General features: G+C 44.3%; 2 protein-coding genes and 1 long non-coding RNA gene across 3 annotated transcripts; 2 read left to right on the top strand and 1 right to left on the bottom strand.

Moving 5' to 3' along the window:
* Positions 1–5,551: 5,551 nt before the first annotated feature.
* Positions 5,552–12,246, bottom strand: LOC121600928 (uncharacterized protein K02A2.6-like). Its single transcript, XM_041929698.1, has 2 exons — positions 11,737–12,246; positions 5,552–6,328 (listed from the first exon to the last, which is right to left on the bottom strand). The coding sequence occupies exons 1-2, from the start codon at positions 12,187–12,189 to the stop codon at positions 5,552–5,554; spliced, it is 1,230 nt and encodes a 409-aa protein (XP_041785632.1). The 5' UTR covers positions 12,190–12,246.
* Positions 12,247–15,160: 2,914 nt separating this feature from the next.
* LOC121600927 (golgin subfamily A member 6-like protein 22) lies at positions 15,161–17,472 on the top strand. The gene is made up of 3 exons (XM_041929697.1): positions 15,161–15,226; positions 15,567–15,730; positions 15,818–17,472. The coding sequence occupies exons 2-3, from the start codon at positions 15,631–15,633 to the stop codon at positions 17,470–17,472; spliced, it is 1,755 nt and encodes a 584-aa protein (XP_041785631.1). The 5' UTR covers positions 15,161–15,226; positions 15,567–15,630.
* Positions 17,473–17,517: 45 nt separating this feature from the next.
* On the top strand, positions 17,518–18,988 carry LOC121600913. Its single transcript, XR_006005913.1, has 2 exons — positions 17,518–18,401; positions 18,469–18,988. It is a non-coding gene; the product is annotated as an uncharacterized LOC121600913 (long non-coding RNA).
* The last annotated feature ends 4,904 nt before the right edge of the window (positions 18,989–23,892 follow it).

The raw sequence follows: 23,892 nt of genomic DNA, 5'->3' as shown, positions 1-23,892 counted from the left end.
CATTTCCCGTGCCTGCTGCATAATCTATACCATCACCAGCCTTTATACTAGCTACTAGACATTCCGTCTGTTTTTGATCAAGCCTATCATGCTGCTTTAAATTTCTGCCCTCTCTATAGCAATAACTTGCAATGGGTGTTGACCATAGACCCAACAACTCAAACAGATCCGTACCGAATAGCATAAGATCATGTTTTGCCACTCTTATGGTTACTTCAGCCGTAACATTGCCTAGTGTGGCCTTACATAGAAATTCACCCTCGAGCATAAGACCAGCTCCTGAAGCAGTTCTCGCTGCGACGGAAAGGGGTTTGAGCCGGGGGCTCCCTATTTGTTTCCATGTACGCATGCCTATTATAGAAATATCCGATCCTGAGTCGAGTTGCAGGTGAACTGGCTTGTTGTTGAGACTAACCTCCACGTATTTTCTCCTAGATGCTACGCTCTGCACACTCACAGTTACCACTTGTGCAATATTCCCTTCCTGTTCCTCATATCCGAGGCCATACTCAGGCTTCCTAAATTTCCTTCGATTTTTGTTGCAATGACTCGCTTTGTGGCCTATCCGCCTACACTTAAAACATTCTTTAGTACGATATGGGCAATCACGTTGCCAGTGGTTATCCCCACATGCCCAGCAGGGCTTACTCTGCGTCGTACGCTGATCTAGCTGCGATCTTTTGACTTGTAAGTGTCTTTCCGACTTTACAGCCAACACATTCTCATGTGCTGGGGACTCGATCATGGCACTATCCTTCTTTAAGTTAACTATCCTGCCGCACTCCGCCGATAACTGCTGCAGCGTAATATCTGCTTTATCTTCTATTCGCGCAAGCAGCCTCGTACGGAAGTCAACATCGTGCTCTGACTTCAACCCGCACACAAACAATAAACACTTAAATTGTTCCTCTGTAAGCTTTCCAAGCTCAAATCCGACGCACGCCTTGTTCAACCTACACGCATATGACATATGGTCTTCATTCTTATTTTTCGCTATTTGCAAGCACTTGAACCTTTTGCTAAGCAACGACTCTCGCGTGTCAAACAACTCGGTCAACCTCTGGACCGTTTCCGCAAATGAAAAATCTCCCGCTTTCGCGGCTTCATCTATACGCTCCGCATCCTTCCTAAACAGCTCCTCATATCTCGCAAACCACCCACCGAACGTTACACCTCCTTCCTCATCATAACGAAATTCCGTTATATTTCTCGCTAGCGTGTCAATGATCTGCTCGGGGTGTACCGCGGCCGTAGACGCACCTAAGTTATTTAAACGCTGGCATAATAATTCACTAATAAGCTGCTGCTGCTGAGCCATCTGCTTTTGTAGCTGCTGTAGCGTTTGCATCATCGTATTATCACTTCCACTCAAATACGGACCTGTACTTTGGTGCTGTTGTGCGGGAGCCGACTGCGATGGCGCTGTTGGAGCTGACAGCAATGGCGCCTGACCACCGTGGAACAGTGGCAATGACCCGGATTGCAATGGCGGTTGCGCACGTATCTGCAACGGCGCGGCATCTTCACTTCGCTGCATACCACCGAGAATGCGCTGGTCGCCCAAAAGATGCACGTTGGGTTGCAGCATCGCACCATTCTGCGGAATTAGCCCTCCGCTCGCGCTAGTTAGCCCTAGCGATGAACGGCGCATCTCTTCGTCCATGGCACCAGTCTCCTCAGAGGACATCCTTCGCCGCTTGGGTCGCGGAATTTTCACACGAATAAATGAAACGAAACAACAAACAATTAGAAACTCGTCGCCACTTTTGTGTTTCGGACAGGTGCACAATTGAGGATATTAAAGACACACGCGGCTCTTCTGTATCAACCACTTATATTCTAATATAAATAACATATATGCTACAAGACTGTTGTGCGTGTCGGGTCGCGGCATATGATCGAGTGCCGACCCTCGGTAGCCCGATCGCTCCCGAAGCCCTTAACGGCCATTCGGACGTCGGATGCTGTCAGTTGCACGACAGCATCGAGTCGCGGTTACACTGCACCGTTTCTGTACACAACAGGTTTGCAACTTATTACTTATTTATTTTACAAATTAAATATTACATAAAATAGACGCGTTTACAAGACACGCACTGTACAAGGTAAAACGGGACGAGCACGCGCTACGTCCGTCCGGGTCGGCGGATAAAAGATGAAGAGGCCGATCCCGAGCCCTTCATTCTCGAACTTAGCCGAGCAGCGCCGAGCTTAGCCGAACGCGTACGTCAAGCCCTTGTGACGTGGCGACAGGGTTGAGTAGCGGTGCTGCGCTCAGTTTTCCCAACATTATCAATTTTCACGATGTATGTGCGATTAATTAGGTAAGACTTAAGCCACTGTACGAGCGAGCTGGGAACTCCTAGCTTATCGAGTTTAGCGAGAAGAATTGCGTGCGGAAGAGAGTCGAATGCTGCTTTCAGATCTGTATAAATTGCATCGACTTGAGCTCCGGCATCAATTTGACTAGTGCAATAGGTTACAAATTCAACCAGGTTCGTGGTAGTCGACCTTTTTGGCACGAATCCATGTTGATACGGGCTTAGGTAGCTGCGGCATGCATGTAGCAGATTTTTGTATATCACTAGTTCGAACACCTTGGCAATGGCACACAAAGATGTAATACCCCGGTAGTTGATGGCATCTGTCTTGTCGCCCTTTGGGTAAATAGGAACCATCCAAGATTTCCTCAATGTTTTGGGAAAGTAGCCATTGGCTAGCGATGCATTGAACATTTTTGCAAGGATAGGTGCTACTGTCGTTTGACAGCGTTTCAGCACGGTAGAAGGAATTCCGTCGGGTCCAGGAGCGAAGGAAGGCTTTAGTTGCATTAGGGCTGATAAAACGATCTCACTGTCGATGAAAGGAGTGATCATGTTAATTGCGCCAAAACGTGTTGTAGACGAGTGTTATTGAAATTGCCATTTCAATAGCGGCATGGTAGAGTGGACGGTCAATTTCCCCGTGCTGTGTGTGTGCGTGTGTGTGACGACTGTAGTAGCGTGTCCGCTGCTGTCGGTCGTCGTACATGAATCATCTTGTCAGTCGTGTCTTCGTGCGTCTCGTCTGTGTGTGTGTCTCGGGGTTCGACAACCCAATTAACAATTCCATAAGGTCAATGTAACGACAAAGGTGTATATATAAAGTAATATGCTACAATCCCCCCCTTTTTATAAATATTTATTTGTGTATAATCATAATGTGGAAATTCTATATTGCCCTTTATTTGTCCTTTAGGTGTAACATTTATAACGGTAAATGTATCATAGTGAAAAAAGCTAATATGATATGTAGTCACGATGTCTTACTGGAGGTTGGACCACCCGTTTGGATGAACCAGGCTCTGATAGCGTCTTAGGCGAATTGCTACTCGGACCAAGGATGTTATCTGCAGATGAATCTGTCCACAATAATCCGCTTGAAGAAGCTTCATTTATCTTTTTGAGATGTGCGGAGCTTCTCCTGTATTCTTTCCCTGTTTCCTTTGATTTAATAATTGTGTCTGTACCTATCTTATGACGGACGATAAATTCTTCGTTAATGAACTCCGTATCTAGTTTGTTCGTTTTCCGTATTCTCTTAGCCAAAACTTCATCCCCTTCTTCGATCGAGCTTTCTTGCGCACCCCGTCGCTTATCAGCATATTGTTTCCCTTTCTCTTTTATCAACGTGTCTCTATCTCTTACTTCCGGGTCCTCCTGAAAAGATGACAATAACGGTAATTTGCCCTTGATCCGTCGACCAAACATAATTTCTCCCAGAGATTTTCCCGTAGTCGGATGCTTGGTTGAATGGTATGTTAGTAGGTACTGATATAGTTCCCGACGCCAGTCTCTTCCAAGTTCTTGGGATATACGCAATGGTTTTAGAATTGATCGATTTTGACGTTCGACCTCTCCGTTCGATTGAGGCCAATAGGGAATGGTATTCATGAGTTTAATACCATTCGCCTCACAAAACTCCTTCCATTCCGTACATTCTTTGCTAAGTTGTGGCGCGTTGTCAGCTTTCAGTGCAATTGGAATGCCGTATCGACTAAACATTGTTGAAAGTTCTTTTATAACATCGCTGGTAGTTGTGGTTTCCATTTCACACACTTCCATGAATCGGCTGTAGCAATCGATTACTACTAGGAGATGTTGTCCTTCTGGGAGAGGACCGAGAAAATCTAAGGCAATTGTGTGCCAAGGAGAAACAGGTAATTTACTTCGTTGTAAGGGTTCTGGAGGTGCTGGTGCCCCTACAAGTGTACAGCCTCGGCAATTCTTAACAAATTGTTCCACCTGTCCATCCATCTTTGGCCACCAAACATGAGATCTTAGATGATTTTTCATCATAGTGATGCCTGGGTGTCCCTCATGGCCCGTTTTCAGCACATTATCCCTTAAAGCTAATGGTACGACAATCCGATCTCCTCTAAGAAGAACTCCTCCTAGTTCACATAATTCATTGGCAACCACACGGTACTCGATAGGTAGCTCTTGTGTTTTTCCCGTGTTCAATAACGTTAATACTTCTTGAATTTCTACGTCTTGTCTACTTTCTGTTTCTATATCACGCCAGTTCAACGCTGAAGAATTTGCCGCATGAGTAGCCACTTCTCTTACGAATATTTCTTCTGATGGATCGAATGGTATCGCATTTTATACTGGAAGCCGAGATAATGCATCAGCTACATTATCTTTCCCTGACATAAACACGATCCTATAGTCGAATGCTTGTAAACGCAATACCCATCTTTCTATGCGCGCACACGGTTTTGATCTTTTCGAGAAGAGATAGTTTAATGCCTTACAATCCGTGAATATGTCAAATTATTTTCCTAGTAAATAATATTGGAAACGTTCAACGCCCCAAACAACACCTAGTGCTTCCTTTTCAGTCTGGCAGTAACGATGTTCTGTGTCCGTTATTGCTTTGGAAGCGAAGCTGATAACACGATGTTTGTCACTATTATCGAACTGAATAAGGATAGCGCCCAATCCATGCGGACTAGCGTCGGTCATTATGGCAGTTCGGTCCTCGACTTTATAAAATCCCAAGTAATCAATATTCCCCATTGCTTTCTTTATGGCATTGAATGCTTTTGCGTGTTCTTCTGTCCATCCAAATCTGGTGTCCTTATGTAGCAATCGCCGTAAAGGTTCATCGAGGGTGGCTAGCATCGGTACGAACTTATTCATGTAATTTGCCAACCCAAGAAAACTACGAACTTCTGTTTCACATCGCGGTTCACGGAACGATAGAATAGTTTCAATTTTGTTTCTTGATGGCATAATTCCCTCTTGATTAAGACTGTGTCCTAAAAATTCTATCTCCGATACTCGCAATTGGCATTTCTCCCAGTTCAATTATATTCCACGGTTTTTTTAATCGACTTAGAACCTGCATATGATAGAAAAGACCCATTTATTCAATAAATTTGTTACATTCAATTCAATTCAAACATTCCATTACCTTATTCAACCGTTCATCATGCTCCTGCAAATTTTGACCTTCAATTAGCACGTCATCGAGATACCAAATTGTTCCTTCGCAACCAGATAGAGTCTCATCCATCGCCTTTTGAAATAACTCTGGAGCAGTCCCCAAACCGAACGGCAGCCGCTTGAAACGGTACAACCCTCGTCGGGTTATGAAAGTTGTCTCGCGAATCCTCGTCTAATTCGATCTGAAGAAATGCTTCCTTAATATCAAGTTTACTCCACAGCTGTCCGCGTCCTAATTTCGCCAAAAAATCGTCCACCGAAGGCATTGGATGATGTTCCCTTAATACCGCTTCATTGACTCTTCTGAGGTCAAGACACAAACGAGGCTCTCCGTTTGACTTTCCCACTACGACCAATGGCGAAACCCATGTCGTCGGGCCTGTCTTTATCTCGATTATATCCCTTTTTAACAATCCATCTAACTTCCGATCTACTGACTCCTCCAAAGGTATCGGAATTCGTCGCATTGGCTGATAGACCGGGATGATCTGTGGATTCATCTTGATTTTTGCTGTTATGCCCTTCATTTTTGGAAACGGATCTACTTGCACTCTGTTTATGTCTAGCCCGACTTTCAAAATACCTAGTTGCTTAGCCGTCTTGTCACCCAGTAAGCAACGTTGTCCTTTTTCTACCACAAAAAACTCCGCTTGAATGCGTTGGCCCCCTACAGCAACCTCCGCAACAAAAGTGCCTAATATTGTGAATGGTTTTTTGCTTCCGTATGCCCTCAAGATCTTCGAACTTCCTTTCGTTGATGAAACTACCGCTATGTTCCGATTTTTTATTTTCTCCCACATTTCACTAGGAATTAAATTGGCATCAGCGCCTGAATCGACCATCTGTTGTGGAGACGGACAGCGTCGCGCAACATTGTGGCTCTAGGTTGTTCGCAGAGTGCGACAGCCCTGGACGTCACCCGAGCTGTCCGTCGAGGGCGACCGTGTGACGGAGCGAAAGGGCCGCGCCATCGCGGCTAGGGCACGACGGCCGTTCACCCGGGGCATTCGGTTCTCGGGTGATCAACGAGTGCGGTAACCGTCACGCGGCTGCGCCGAGGTTTTTACGTTTCAACAAATATTTAATGTGTTAGGAATAAAGTTTGCATGTTTCGTTTGTAACTTTTTAGTTGTGCTTAGTTCAGTGGTTTATTCAAATAAGTGAACGGACATCCGAACACAACAGTGGCGACGAGAAAAAAAAAGTAGTATAGAGATATATATATATATATATATATATATATATATATATATATATATATATATATATATACATACACATAGACACATAGAACTACAGTGCAGTGCAGTGAAATTCGGACGCCTTGGTGAATTGAAGTGAAAATTAAGCGCAAACGGCGAAGGATGAACAGCCCCGAAAACTCCGCTGCGGATGAGCAGCGTCGAGCATCCCAACATTGGCCAACCGATTTCGGCGCCAGCACCTCGCAGCAGCATCATCCGCCTCCTGGACAAAATGGAACTGGACCGCCATCGCAGAATGTTGCCCCTGCGCCATCATTTTTATTCCCGGGGGCAATGCCATCCAGTAATGAAGCAAACACGGTAGTCCAAGTGTTGCAGCTTCTTAAGCAACAAATGGCACAACAGCAGAAATTAATGGAGCAGCTGATGAGTCAGCAGCAAGTTTCGTTCCAGCCGCAGCAGATTGATCCGCCTCCGCAGCCAACCCCCAGCAACCCCGAACAAATTTTGGACACCATTGCGAACCAAATCGTGGAATTCCGTTTCGAACCCGATTCGGGAATAACATTCGAGGCCTGGTTCGCCCGCTATGAAGAGTTGCTGACCAAAGATGCTTCAAGGCTCGAAGATGCTGCCAGAGTTCGCCTTCTGATTCGTAAGTTGGGTCCCACGGAACACGAGAGACTAACTAATTTTCTTTTGCCTAGCTTGCCACGCGATTTCACCTTCGACGCCATCGTGGACAAACTAAAAAAGCTTTTTGGCAAAATGGAGTCGCTTCTCAGCAAACGTTATGAATGTTTCAACATTACAAAAGCACGCTCAGAGGATATGCTGACCTTCGCCTGCCGCGTAAACCGTGCTTGTGTAGATTTTGAGTTGTCGAAAATGACGGAAGATCAACTCAAAAGCCTGGTGTTCGTGTGTGGCCTCAGGGAAGACGAAGACGCTGAAAGCCGTACTCGCCTTTTGTCTCGCATCGAGGAAAAATGTGATATCACTCTCGAGCAGCTGTCTGCCGAATGCCAGCGAGTGGCTAACCTTAAGAAGGACAGTGCGATGATTGCTGATTGCGGTGAACGTGTTCTAGCGGTAAAAAGCAATCATCAACGACGTTATCCGTACCAGCCGCGGAATCAGTATGAGGGCACGTCTCATTCACACTTCCAGTCGAGCACCAATGGAAGGCGCACACAGCAGGGATGGGAGAACAATGAGAAGGCAAAATACGACAAGCCTAAAAATCCTTGTTGGCTGTGCGGAGAGCTACATTGGATGCGTGAGTGTACGTTCACCAATCATAAATGTCGCGACTGTGATCAAATCGGCCATCGTGAAGGATGTTGCAGCACCGCAAATCGACGTCGCAAATATGTCCACTACAACAATGCAAACATTCGAGTCGTAACAGTGAACGTCTGCCAAGTTCAGAAGAAGCGAAAATTCGTCACGGTTGTCATCAATGATCAGCCGGTGGAACTACAACTTGACACCGCATCCGATATCACAATTATTAGCCAAAGTCTGTGGAAGCTATTAGGGAAACCACCTTTGGCCAACTCTACAGTGAAAGCTAAATCGGTTTCTGGAGCAAACCTGCAAATAGATGGCGAGTTTCAGACAGATGTTAGAATTGGAAATACGACTCGCCAAGCTACCATCAGAGTCATCGATGCGGAACATCTTTTACTTGGCGCAGATTTAGTGGAGCTTTTTGATCTAGGCTCCATTCCGATGGACGCTTTCTGTAACAGCATCTCTACGGAACCGGTATCCAAAGTGCTCGAGCGAAAATTCCCAGCCGTCTTCAATGGTACGGGGCTATGTACCAAGACTTGTGTCCAACTTCAGCTGAAGGAAGGTGTTCATCCGGTGTTCTGTCCGAAAAGACCGGTCGCATATGCGGTGCAGGATATGGTCGATAAGGAGCTGGATCGATTGGCGGAAAGAGGAATAATCTCTCCCGTAGATTATTCGGAATGGGCAGCTCCAGTGGTTGTCGTCAGGAAAGCGAATGGGAATGTGCGACTCTGTGGCGACTACTCTACCGGATTGAACTCAGCGCTTCGGCCTCACGAATATCCACTGCCCCTACCGGAGGACATATTTGCTAAATTAGCACACAGTAAGTTATTTAGCAAAATTGACCTATCCGATGCATTTTTGCAGGTTGAAGTCGACCCTCGCCACCGTCCACTACTCACCGTCAACACACATCGTGGACTGTACACCTACAATAGATTGCCACCGGGAATTAAGGTAGCTCCAGCAGTCTTCCAGCAGCTTGCAGACACTATGTTAGCTGGAATCAGCGGGGTATCCTGTTACATGGACGACATAGTTATCGGGGGCTCGTCAGAGCAAGAGCACGATGCAAATCTATCAGAAGTATTGAGGCGGATTGAAGAATACGGTTTTACGATTCGGGCTGAAAAGTGCGCTTTTAAGGCAAAACAGATTCACTATTTAGGATATATAATTGATACAAACGGCATGCGCCCCGATCCTGCAAAAATAGAGGCTATTACGAGACTACCAGAGCCTACAGACTTGACAGGAGTTCGTTCATTTTTAGGGGCTATAAATTATTATGGCAAATTCGTGCCCAACATGAGGGAACTGCGCTACCCCTTAGATAGCCTTTTAAAAGCTGATACGCCATTCCGTTGGACCAAAGAATGCAGGCAATCATTTAACAATTTCAAAACGCTGCTCTCGTCAAATTTGCTATTGACACATTACGATCCAAAACAGAATATAATAGTATCTGCAGATGCATCCTCAGTTGGTCTGGGTGCCACTCTTAGTCACGAGTATTCGGATGGTTCCATTCGTATAGTTCAGCACGCATCGAGAGCGCTCACCAAAGCAGAACAAGGCTATAGCCAAATCGATCGCGAGGGTCTGGCAATCATATTTGCGGTCACCAAATTTAATAAAATGATTTATGGCAGACGTTTTAAACTCCAGACGGACCATCGTCCGCTGTTGAGAATATTTGGTTCGAAAAAGGGCATACCAGTATATACGGCTAACCGACTACAACGATTTGCACTTACTCTTTTATCGTACGACTTTGATATAGAATATGTCCGTAGTGAATCTTTTGGCAATGCCGATATTCTTTCTCGATTAATACGAGCGCACGAAAAACCGGAAGAAGACTTTCTGATAGCTTCAGTGAGCTTAGAAGCTGAGGTGAAATCTATCGCTGCTAGTAACCTTGGGGCTTTTCCTATAAGCTTCGATGTAGTCGTTTGTGAGACAAAATCAGATCCCCTGTTAAGGAAGCTTTACGAATACGTGCAAAATGAATGGCCAAGAAATGCTACCATGAGCGGCGAATTATCGCAATACTATCATAGGAAAGATAATCTCTCAACAATCGAAGGCTGCATTTTATTCGGAGAGAGGGTGGTCATACCCGAAAGACTAAGAGAACGCTGCCTCCTTCAGCTTCATCGAGGACATCCGGGTATACAGCGAATGAAGGCGATCGCTCGCAGTTATGTATACTGACCAACAATTAATGATGATATTACTGATTGTGTAAATGCTTGCCATCCTTGCGCCCTTGCGGCCAAATCACCTAATCACACAAATCCTGTACATTGGCCAAATACTAAAACACCTTGGGAACGTATCCATGTAGACTACGCAGGGCCTCTTGATGGCGAATACTTTTTAGTAGTGGTGGATGCATTTTCTAAGTGGCCTGAGATTATCAAGACACAAAGCACAACCTCGACTGCTACCATCGAAATACTCAGGAGTTTATTTGCGCGTTTTGGCATGCCGGTCACACTTGTAAGTGACAACGGAACACAATTTTGTAGCAGTGAATTTGAGGAATTTTGCCTGCGTAGTGGTGTTCATCATCTTACTTCTGCCCCGTACCATCCGCAGTCGAACGGACAGGCGGAAAGATTTGTCGATACGTTCAAGCGAGCTCTGGCCAAGATAAGAAATAATAGAACGTCTCTGCAAGAATCTCTAGATATATTTTTACAAACATACCGGACGACTCCTAACTTCCAAAACCCGCAACATCAGTCTCCAGCGGATGTAATGTTTGGCAGATCCATTAGAACATGTTTTGAGCTTCTTCGTCCACCTTCCAAAATGCAGTATGAATCGTCTATGAATACCAGCAGAGTTTTTGCGAGGGACGATCTGGTTTACGCGAAGCTTTATCATCGCAATGGTTGGAAATGGGTTCCCGCAGTGGTAGTTCAGAAGCGCGGCAACGTTATGTACAAACTAAACACAGGTCAACGGATGATTATCAGTCATGTGAACCAGTTGAAGCGCCGCGGCAACAGCATCGAGCAGCTTGATACCGAAACTGCATCCGCGTTACCACTTGAAGTGTTGCTAGAGGCATGGAACTCATCGTCATCGTCATCGTCATCGTCATCGTCATCGTCATCGTCATCGTCATCGTCATCGTCATCGTCATCGTCATCGTCATCGTCATCGTCATCGTCATCGTCATCGTCATCGTCAGCGTCCGTGTCGCAGCCCATCTCGGCTAACAGTAGGCCGCAATCGTCATCAACAGTACCTTTGAATCCCGTTTTACCAGCACAACCAATGGAACCGGTCCCGCATGCTTCTCGTTCGTCGGAATCTAAGAAGGTACCTCTGCCTCGCCGCTCTTCTCGTATAAGAAGAGTTCCGCGAAGGCTCCGCCCGTACTTTCTATCCTAAAGCGGGGAGATGTTGTGGAGACGGACAGCGTCGCGCAACATTGTGGCTCTGGGTTGTTCGCAGAGTGCGACAGCCCTGAACGTCACCCGAGCTGTCCGTCGAGGGCGACCGTGTGACGGAGCGAAAGGGCACGACGGCCGTTCACCCGGGGCATTCGGTTCTCGGGTGATCAACGAGTGCGGTAACCGTCACGCGGCTGCGCCGAGGTTTTTACGTTTCAACAAATATTTAATGTGTTAGGAATAAAGTTTGCATGTTTCGTTTGTAACTTTTTAGTTGTGCTTAGTTCAGTGGTTTATTCAAATAAGTGAACGGACATCCGAACACAACACCATCATTTCAAGAGAAACTCCTCCAAGCATACAAGATATTACGTTTGACTCATTCCCTGAATAGAATGCATAATACACTTTCGAACTATGTGTTTCCTCCTCAGTTTTCGGTTGTTTTGCCTCTGATGATTCGTCAATTGCTCTTATTTGACATTTAGTCGGACCCTTCTCCATAAACTTTCGGCACATTTGTTCAAAATGACCAAGTTTCTTACAATTTCTACATTCCTTCCCGCGAGCAGGGCAATTGAAAGATGCCGCAAAGTGTCCTACACGTACGCAATTGAAACAAGCCTTTTCATTACGCCTGTTTTCAACTTGTCTGGATCCCTTGTATTCCGCTCTGGGATTTCCTTTTCTTCCGCCGTGCTCGATTTTAAACACTTTTTCAGATGATGGTCCAGCTGCCATTTCAGCTATTTGATTATCTATGCTCTCTTGCGCAACTCCCATGTCTTCGATTTCCGAAAACTTCAAATTTTTCTGCAAAATTTTCCGTCGGACTTCATTGGAAGAACATCTTTCAACTACTGCATCTGTTAAGTATATGTCCCGCAGTGTTGAGGCTACTTCTTACTGTACTTGTCAAATCCACACTGAGATGCCTGTTGTTTTAAACGAATCAAATATTCCGCAAAACGTTCACCTGGTTTTTGTTTCATCATTCGCAGGTTGCGTCTCTCCATTGTAGCTTGATACTGCGGTCCGAAAAACTCATCCAGTTTTTCAACTGCCTGGTCATACCAGCGCGGTTTCAACATTACCAAAGACACATGATCATGATCTTTTAAATTTTTAAACACTCTCTGTAGTGCCGGTCCTCCGAGATGTAGTAGTTTTGCTTTTTTCTCCGTTTGGTCCGTTACGTTGTACGCTGCAAAGTAGCATTCCAACGCTTCCTTCCAAATTTTCCATTCTGTTGCAAGTTTAGCAGTTTCGATTTTATCGCACAGGAACATTGGTACTGGTCGCATTTCTTGCATCTAAAAGAACAAAAACAAATAAAAACACAAAACTAAATAAATCTTGTGTTCATCAACCAGAAACTTAGTTACTGGTGTCCAGATCAGTCTTAACATCAACTGTTAAATCAATCTGCAACCACAAATATCTTTCCTCTTCTCGAGTGCTATCAACTCTAATCATTCTATAACCCACATATTCCTAAGATTCTATCCATCGTCTCTGTATTTCCTGAGAAAACTTCCCGAACATTCCCGAAATTACCGTAGCATGGAGAAATTTACTATCAATTTCTAACACTGGGAATAGCCTTTTTTTTTTAGCTCCTTGCGCCTGTAATAAACATGGAGAATTCTTTTACAATTCTCGCACCTATGCTGGAGAAATGCATTCATTTCTGCCAACCTCCTTTTTTTCATGGAGAATTCTCTTACAATTCACGCATTTTTCTGGAGAAATCCATTGACTTCCGCCAACCTCCGTTTTCAAACCATGGAGAATTCTCTTACAATTCTCGCTCTTGTCCTGGAGAAATCAAATGATTTCCGCCAACCTTCTTTGCACAAACATGGAGAATTCTGAACCAATTCTCGCACTACTTGTGGAGAAATCCATTGATTTCCGCCAACCTCCTTTGAGCAACCCTGGAGAATTCTAATTCAATTCTCGCACATTTCCTGGAAAACTATTAGTTTTCGCCACTTCATGTTGGTAAAAATGACGCTTTACCTAATGATGCTGCTCATTTTAACTTTTCACAATAGAATAATCCATATTATTCCAACCTTTCCACGATGGGTTCGATGACATTTAGTGTGTTAGCGAAAACGACGCTTCACATAACCACACTTTTTTCCCGCTTATTGTTCCAAACTTGTCCATTACGATAAGACTTGACTGTGACCTCTGACTTACCCTCGACCCAGACCCCGTTAACGGACACACAGTCTTCAACAACCAACGTTTCTGACTCTGCACATCCGACTATACAAACTGTCCCTGTGCGTTCAAAGGTGATCCAGTCGTCGACATCTACTGAGTGTGCCACCTTTGAGGGGACTTCCGGTTCGTCAGGCTTGACAGCGGATTCTGGACTTCGTCGATCAACAAGAACCATCAAACCTCCTCAACGATTGGATCTGTAGCAGAGCGGAAGTAGGTGCTTTATTTCCGGGGGAAGAGCTGTTATATACAACATTGACAGCTATGGCATGTTGGCAGCTCTGCCACTGCTCGAACGAGCAGCACTGCTCGAAACAGGAAGGGAGCGAATGAAATGTCATGCATACAAGGAACTGAATAAAGAAAACGCGTGTAACATTTGTACTGCATCAAAAATACAATAAAACACAAAATTGCACGTAGTAACAAAGCAATCTTTTTTATTTGCTATGCTTTATGTGCGGAAACCATTGGTTAACGGTTTTAAAATGACGTAAAGTCCCTCAACTATGGCGACCCCCCAAAAGCCCTTATCCACCAACTGATATTTTTAACCCACCTTGATGTAAACCTTAGGCGGCGCTCTAGCAGCAATCGAACACGACATCCGACACGAACAAACCCATATAACCATATGGAGGTGCACTGTCAGACACAAACAAACAAGACAAACATCGAGTCGAACATGTCAGTTGATTCTGTCTTTGATGTTCGATACCCACCTGTGCTTTGAATACCTTGGCTGTCAAACGCTTCTCAGCTACAGTAGATAGAATTCAATTCGGGTCAATTTCAAGTTTGTTTTCGTATTTTGTTTCGTTTTATTCTTAAAATTCGCCTGCAAAATATTTTAAATATCTATCAATAATATTTGCAATGCTTCACAATCAATTTTAACATCAAATATACAGGTTTGAAACGTATTAAACTATTGCGTGTACATAATGCATGTGTGTGCACTGTATGTGTTTCGCATGGACCATTGTTTACATTTTTTCAATATTAAATTTGAATGATTTTTATGTTATTATTGATGTGAATAACTAGCAAATTATTTGTTGAATCTTCCCCCTGCAGATGGATATTCATTTTAACTATGAAAATGCTTCATTTTCGAGATAAAAAGATTATTTCGAGATAAAAAGAAGGCGTATTGCAGTGCATCATGACAGGTCTGTAAGACATCGAACAGCTGACAGAGCACCTATCGAACAGAGTCGTGTTTGTTTGTTTCGTTCGATTGGTCCCAGAGCGCCGCCTTACCCGGCGCTCTAGCACCAATCGAACACGACATCGAACATGAAAAATGTATGAGATTTGACATGTTTGTTTTGGTATTTTGTTTGTATCTGACAGTGCACCTGCATATGATTATAAGGGTTTGTTCGTGTCGGATGTCGTGTTCGATTGGTGCCAGAGCGCAGCTTTAGATGATATCAGTACAGGCGGTCCCCGAGATACACAGTACCTTTTATACGTGGATTTAGAGATACGTGGTGATCTAAATTTGGCAGTTCTTTGAACAAATGGTACTTATTTGACACATCCATTGTGAAATACCAAATAACCTCCGTGTTGATCGAAAGTAAAATACCATTTCAAAAGGTTTAAAATTGTTCAATTCGGTAGAACATATCCAATAATCATTTTGGTGGCTAAAACCACCCCCTAGTTGCAAATTGCACGAAAATTAGTGATATTTCGGCTGGAAATCACGAGATTCGACTTACGCGGAAATTCGAGATAAGCGGTATTTTTCGGCCTTTTCGGTCCCCATTAACCATGTATCTCTGGGACCGCCTGTAATTAAAGTTATGAAGTGTGAAGTTTATTTTATTTTTATTTGTGTATTATAGGTTTAAACAAACTTGCTTTATTTCGTGAAATAGTAAACGTTGCAATTTTGTTTGATTATTCCTAAATAGATATTGTTTCTAAGTACTGCATCTCGTTTAGCTGTTCTGTGTTCCGGAGAAAAATATTTACATCATGGAAAAGAGGAAGCACGAATCAAACAAATTAAAAGAATATGAATCCATCATTAGCTCTCAGAAAGAACACATTAATCGCTATGAAAATCGGCTAAAGGGTATGTAGTTATTGAAGTAAACCTTATGTACTGTAACCCAACAGCAATGGCTTGGTATTTAATCGATCAAAATGATATATTTTTTAGATATTATCGTGGCGTATAAAGGTATTGCCAAAGAAAAAGTAGCATTAGAAGAAACCTTAAAAGCACTTCAAAAAGTAAATGATGGCAAGGAGGCTATCTTGGATAATGGACTTCATGAATCTTCTGAGGCAGTTTTAGCATCTGGATCGGTTGAAGGACAACTACAAACACTAATGAACAATCTCACCATTATCACAGCAGAACGCAACCGGATCGAGGAAGTGTCAAAATATGAAAGAAATCAACTTCGCCAAAAACTGGAAAACAAGGATTCCATTATAGAAGAACTGTCGCGACGTATTAAAGATTTCGAATCCCAATCTCAATTCGAGATGAGCAGTTTCAATCCCAATACGCTTGTAGACTACGGACCGAGGATTGGACCGTCTGAAGATCAATCTGTGAAAATACGGGAGTTGAAGAAATTACTAGATGACGAGCGTAATCTAAACGAGCAATTAGAGCTACAACTTGGAAATTTGAAGACTCAGTTTATGGTTATTGCTCCGGACCGACAGACCGTTTCAAAAAAACTTGTTGATGCAAAGAAAACAAAATCAACAGACTGCGATTCAAAAGGATATAATAATAGTTCAATCAACTTAAAAGAATCTTTGCGTGAGTTGCAAGATGAAATGAACCATCTAAAGAAACAGTATGCAATTGCTGTAGCAGAAGAAAAGCAACGTGTCCGTCTGGCAGAAGAAAACAGCAAACGTTTGAGAGAAATACACGAGGAGCGTGTAGCTAACTTTGAATCCCGCATCAAAGAACTTAGTGAAATGGTAGGTAGATACGATCGTATAAAAGAGCAGGATAAAGTATACATTTTGCAATTAAAAACTGCAATTGCGAACTTAAAAACAAAGCGAGTGGAAGAAAACAATGATTCACCTCAATACGATCGGGAATCCATAGAGGACGGTTATGGTGCAGGACACTTATTGCTAGAAAATCATTCCATAGGAGGTATTACAGAGAGGAAAGAGGATTTTAGTTTTTTATCTGAGATAGCATCACAAGATCAACATGCAGATGAAAAGAACGAATTAAAAATGTATAAACGGCGTTACGAGCAAGCACTGGATGAAAATCAACGACTGAAAAAAGATCTTCTTTTGTGTCAAGAAAATGTTTCGCAACTAAAACAAAAAATTGATGTTCAAAAACAATCAACAGCTCAGCTAGAATTCGATTTACAACAAAAAATAACAGATCAACAGATAGCTCTTAAAAATGATTCCGTCAAACATACCGAAGTGTTGATAGCATTGCAAGCATCATTCGAGAGAAAAATCACACATCTTCAAGATTCATTACAAAATCAACGCGAACGTTCGCTAGCGGTAATGGATGAGAAAGAGGAAGAAATTAGAACTCTTCGAACCTCTCTTGAAATACTTTCAATTTCTTCGGCTTCTGCTACAAAAGAGTTTCATAACGATACGATAGGCAATCTACTAGTTGATCGTTCGGATAGTAATGCCGAACCATCATTGATGATGGTAACATCGCTTCAATCGTTATCTGAGGATCATCAGCATTTGATTCACTATGCACAAGAAATTGCACGAATGAATCTAGAGATCAGTGCTCTAAGAACTTCAAAAACTCGTCAGAAGCCTCGTTGCGCAAACTTGCCCAAGAAAAGGTAATGATTGAAGAAACTTACAAAACTCAAATATTGGCAATGGAAAAGAGATGGAACGTTTACGAAGGAATCGACAATTAGAAGGATCAAATTTGGAATATTTAAAAAATGTGGTTCTAAGTTTTTTATTATCAAAGGATACTGAATGCAAGAAACATATGACCAATGCAATAGCTGCAGTTTTAAAGTTCGATGAATATGAAGTGAAAGCCGTAAATAATATCAACTATTGATTATGCTGTTAAGGGAAAGCGGGGCAAAATGGGGATGTTAAGCAGTTTACTGAATATTCCTTTGAATATGCCACAAAACACAATTTTTCTTTCATTATTGCATGCATCCAGCCTTTATGGATTAAAAATGCCAAATCGAATGAAAACAACTTAAAATCATGAAAAAAATGTAAAATAAAATTTGATGTTTTAAGAAAAGGTGATGTCCGTCGATTGGGCCAACGAAATCGACGTGTAGTCGTTGCCACAGCCGGTCCGGGAGATGCCATGATTCCAGGGTTGCTTTCTTCGGAGCCTTCGCTGCTTCAGCACATGCATTGCACTGACGAACGAATTGCGCCACATCGTCGTCGACATTCGGCCAGTAAATGTAGCTGCGAGCCAGAGACTTCATCCGCTCTATTCTTGGGTGTCCACGATGTAGCTGGCGGACGATTCGCTTCCGGAATTATGATGGAACGACGATTCGATCGCCGAACATGACGCAGTTATCGACGACTTGAAGTCCCTCACGTCTGACGAAGAACTTCTTCACATCAGGATCGGTGATTAGCTTCACGCTCGCTGGCCATCCTTCATTGAGGTAACTAATCACTTGTTGCAGAACAGCATCCTTACGAGTCCTAGCTACAATCATGACAGCGCCAAGACCATACTTCCATGCGTCTGCCGCGACGATGATCTCCTTAGATGGGTCAAAGTGAGTAAGCAACAGGTCGGAGATTAAATGGTCTTGAACTGCTTAAAATATTTCTGTATCTCTTTAGTCCAGTTCCAGCGAGCATCCTTTTTTAGCTGGTCATCCAGGGGAGCTCTGAGGTGCATCATCTGCGGAACGAATCGACCATAACAGTTGATAGCTCCGAGATATGAGTAAAGTTGCTTCACGTTCTTCGGGGGTGGCATCTTGGCAATGGCTTCTGTTTTGGACGAGCCAGGCCGAACACCTTCCTTGTCCACGATCAATCCAAGAAAACCGCTCTGGGGAAGCGCGAAACGACATTTTTCAAGACGTAAATGGAAACCATACTCACGGACGCGTTCTAGAACAGCATAGAGGATACCATCGTGCTCCTCTTTGGTGCGACCAGCAATTAAGATATCATCAAGGTAGGGTGCCAGAAATGCCAGCCACCATGCTGCCAATAATGCGTTGGAAAGCGCCAGGTGCCGACTTGACTCCGGGAGGAAGTCGGTTGTATTGGAAAAGGCCGCGATGTGTGTTCACAGTAAGCAGCTTGCGCGATTCTACCTCAACCTCAACTTGTAGATAGGCGTTTGATAAGTCAAGATGTGTGAAATAGCGTGGCGCTGCCAGCTCCGCTAAAAGATCGTCAGGATGAGGTAGAGGATGACGGTCACATTCCAACGCGTTGTTCAGCCGCGTAGAATAATCTCCGCACACACGGACCGAAACATTGTCCGATTTCCGTACGACAACTATTGGTGCTGCCCAGTCCAAGAATTGAACTGGAGAAATTATACCGTTTGTTGCGAGCCTTTCGAGTTCCGCATCTACTTTGGGAAGAGCCGCATACGCCACTGGTCGCTTCGGGCAGTAGCATGGGCGGGCATCAGGCTTCAAGTATAACTTCACTTGCGCTTTTGTGCATCTACCCAGCGGCTACGAAATACCTCCGGAAACTGGTGCTTGAGGCGATCAACGATTTGGTCAGAGTATTGATGTACGACGTTGACCAAGCTGTTAATCGGTACGGTACTGAAGCTTGACTGCTACCCCGTTGAGTTCGACCGAGACGAATTTGCGTTTCCTTCCGACGTTGCGAACAGTGTAAATGCCATTCGTCTTCATGTTCTGTTTGGGCTTCCATTGCTTGAAAGGCTTTGATGCAGTGGGCTTACTGCTTGAATAGTAGCCTTCTCTATGTCCTTGCTGTTGTGAGCTAACCTGGCCCGGACTCATTAACGGCGCACTGAAGAACTAGCGTCAAGATGGCGTGGAGGCGTCCGCCATTAAGGCCGGGATAACGGACTGGCAGACGAAGGCGCGAGACCGTGAGCGGTTTCGGACACTCCTGAGGCAGGCCAAGACCGCAAAGCGGTTGCAGTGCCGGATAAGTAAGTAAGTAAGAAGAACTAGCGGTCAGCAAGGAAGCGTGCTGGGAGCCAACACCAAGTGTAACAAAGAAGAAGTTGAATATACGTTATTAAGTTTATTAGAAACGCGTGACTTTTGTTCGACCACCTCCGCGATCGAAAGAACATAAAACTTGCTGCTTGCATCTAGTACAAGTGTGTGATGCAAACGGACATTCACGAACGTAGTGCAGTTCCCTACATTTCTAGCAGGGTGTCTTTGGCACTTTGTTGGTCTTCTTCGAAGAGGAATGATTCTGGTTGCACGAAATGGGGTTGACGGAGCAAGCCTCCTTGTTTCCCACCATCTGCGAGTCATGCTTGACATTGGCCTCACGATGACATTCTTCCACCAGGCTTTCCAAAGTCACCTTACTTGCAGCTTCTCCTTGTTCAACAACTGCAGTTTCATCAGCTTACAGTTTCGAAATAAATCTAGCTCGGATGTCCGCATCCCGTGGCGATTGGAGTCCTCAGACAAATCGGAGAGCCTTGAATTGATCCGACGTGAGCTTGGAAAGTTGAAACGCTTCGCAGTGTTTGTTGACCATGGCAGCATACGAAGTAAAATCATCCGCGTCACTCTTGGCGTACTGCAGGCACTGGTAACGGGAGTGAGACCCGACTTCTAGCGACCAAACAACTTCTTCGGTTTTGCGGGCTCATCCAGAGAGAAATCGCGAGGATGCTTTGGCAGAATAGTTTTCACGTACTTATCATGCAGAGGGGTGCTTAATTTGCGTAGAAGCAATCTCACATGGCGGCGTCGTCTAGAGAATGACCATCCTGAATGAAGACGTCTTCGTATCTAGCGTACCATGCATCAAAGAAAACTCCTGCGTCCGGATCGTACGGGAAATCTTGAATTCCATTTGCCAACGACTCGATTGTTTTCTCGCTATTGAAAGTATGTGTAGTGTTTAACATTTATTGAATCAGAATGAACATTAAATAAGATATAACAAGCCTACTATGCAACTCTGATATGTTGCTTATTCCAATACTCCTCCTCAACGTAATCAGATAATTAGGATTTTAAACCCAATTATAATGATAGTTTGACTATCTTGATAGCTCCAAGCGGCTTGGTTAGTATGTCAGCTAACATTTCTTCTGTAGGGCAATATTCCAGTTTAATTATTCCATTGTTGCATAATTCACTCACAAAGCATTCCCTTGTATGAATATGCTTCGAACGTCGATTTATAAGCTCTGACCCTATGAATTTTATACAACTTTGGTTGTCTTCTATCACTACAATAGGTTGTCGTGGAGCTTCACCAAGATCTTCCAACAGACGACGTAACCAAACGATTTCCTGGCTCGCTTCGCTCAACGCCACGAATTCTGCTTCCATTGACGATAATGTGACGCATGTTTGTAATCGGCTAGCCCAGGAAATAGCTCCTCCTGCCAGCAAGAATAACATTCCAGACGTCGATGTTCGGGTCTTCAGATCTCCAGCCCAGTTAGCATCTGAATATACAACCAAACCTGTTGCCTTGTCGTCATAGTGTAATCGCCAATGTTTCGTCCCTTTCAAATAACGTACTACACGTTTCGCAGCTGTCCAATCTGCCTCTGTTGGTGAGGCCACACGACGTCCAAGTAATGATGTACTCACCGCTATGTCCGGTCTAGCACACACTGCGATATACAAAAGTGCTCCGACTAGGCTTCTGTACGAAGACGAATCTTGCAGTAGGACACTCTCGGTTTCCATCTTTGCGAATGCTTTTTCCGTAGGTGACTTTGCAAATTTCGCGTCACAACTGGTTTACGGCCTGCGGGTATATTAACCAAATCCCATATACCATTTCTTGCATGAGATTTCAGCTCATCGGCCATGGCTTTCTTCCATTCAAAATTGTCCTCACAGTTTAGCGCCTCCTGTATGTTTCTAGGTTCCTTCTCCTCCTCTTTGGCGATTAAAGCTTCCTCAATCAACCGCTTGGAGGAATACCCTTATTAGGTCGCAATGATCGTAGAGGAATTTCGTCTAATTGAAGTTCTTGAAATGACTGTTCACCCTCGGACGCGTTTTCATAAACCGTATCGTCCAGTTCATCCAATGGTTCATCATGTATCATTGTTTCGAGTTCCTGTGTGATGGTGGTTTCATGATCTTCAATCTCAGCCACTGCTTCGGTTTGTGTTTCAATACTTTTGTGTTGTAACGGGGTTTGTGATATTTAATATTGGTGTTACTATCTACATTAACTGCACACGTATTAAAACTTTATAAATTAACATAAATGTATTATTAAGAATCTGACTGCTTGCACCGAGGACGTTCTTGTAAGTGCTGCGTTACAACCAACGTGTTCGGCACCATCGCTCCCGTTCGTTGGCCTGGCGAGCGATCATTGCCCTATCCTGCCGAACCGCTCTCACTAACACATCAACACGCTGGCAGGACTGTCAGCGGTGAGTGACTGCAATAACGGCGATCGCAAGTTCGGCAGGTCGGGTCACAACATCTCCCCCTTTTTAGTATAGCCGATATCCATCGAGCCTACGCGGAGGTCTTCTAAGCCTAGAAGATCGGCGTGGCGGTTGTATCGGCTGTCTGATGCTGGTCTCGGATGCAGATGGTAGAGGCTGTACAATCTGCTGCGTTGGGGACCTATCGGAAGAAAAACGTTGTGATGTGCTGGACGGATCGTTGTTCCGTTCCACGGGTATCGGTGCCTTTGGTGTCGTTGCCCACGGTGTCGGTGCCACTTCCGTAAGAATATCAAGCGGCAGCTGATGCTTAGTTGAGTCGCCGGCAAGATGTCCTCGGCCACTCGATGTACGTGCGCGCATTTGATTGGCATGTCGACGATGAGGGCGATGTCCATCGGTGATAATCTCGTACATTACGCTTCCGATCCGTTTCGATACCATTTCGGGAATCCACTGCCAAGCATTGCGCGAATAATGTTTCATATAGACAGCATCTCCAGGTTGAAACTGTCTAGCTGCTGGCGGTTGCTGATCATCTCGTTGGTCGACTTCGGAATGTGTTGTTGTAGTTGGGCGTATCAGATCTAAGGGAATTCTAATGTTTCGATTAAATAAAACTTCAGCTGGCGTACGTTGGTTAAGTGCAGGGTGCGGAGTTGAGCGATATGTTTGCAGGAAGGTGTCGAGTGCCGTTTCAGTGGACATATCCTCTGATTGGATTTTCTTCAGGGCTCTTTTCATAGTATCCACAAAGCGCTCTGCTTGCCCATTAGACTGTGGGTGAAACGGCGGTGTTTTAATATGTTCAATGCCACTTTGCTTGCAGTAATCTTTAAACGTGTCGCTTGTAAATTGGGCTCCGTTATCGCTGACTAGTTTTTCAGGCATGCCAAAACGTGCAAAGATGCTTCGCAGCATCGAAATGGTAGCTGTAGTGGTTGTGGTGATTGTCTTCATAACTTCAGGCCACTTTGAGAATGCGTCAACCACGATCAAAAAGTAAGCTCCATCAACTGGTCCTGCATAGTCTATATGCACTCTTTCCCACGGTTTGGTGGTCTTTGGCCAAAACTTTGGTTCTAGTAGAGGTGGTGATTTTGCGACTGCCATGCATGCTGTACAGCTGGAAACGCAGTCGGCTATATCCTCATCAATAGATGGCCAGTATAAATAGCTGCGAGCGACGGACTTCATGCGTTGAATCCCTGGATGCCCTCTATGAAGTTGATTCAAGCACCGCATGCTCTCTCTCTAAAAAGAACACAATCACCTACGGTCGACAGGTCATCCTTTCTATTATAGAAGCGTGCTAACTCCATTCCATATGACGAGGCAGACGGCCAGCCTTCTTGGATGTATTTGTGAACCTTCCATAGTAGGGAATCTGTCCGTGTCTCTTCCTCTATGTCTGTGAAATTGAGAGGGAATGTATTAATCATGTTGAGAACTACGGACCTTACATCCTCTTCTAGCTGGAGGCTGGCGATGACGTATTCTGTCTCCGGTTTAGCGTGATTTCTTATGAGCCTTGAGAGAATGTCAGCATTTCCAAAGTTTCCGGTGGGGACGTACTCAATCGAAAAGTCGTATAACTGCAGTGTTAGCGCAAAGCGTTGCAGTCTATTCGCTGTGAATACTGGGATGCC

This window comes from Anopheles merus, unplaced genomic scaffold, assembly GCF_017562075.2.
Source record: "Anopheles merus strain MAF unplaced genomic scaffold, AmerM5.1 LNR4000011, whole genome shotgun sequence".
In the NCBI taxonomy this organism is placed as follows: Eukaryota; Metazoa; Arthropoda; class Insecta; order Diptera; family Culicidae; genus Anopheles; species Anopheles merus.
This window is presented reverse-complemented; position numbering and strand designations above follow the sequence as displayed.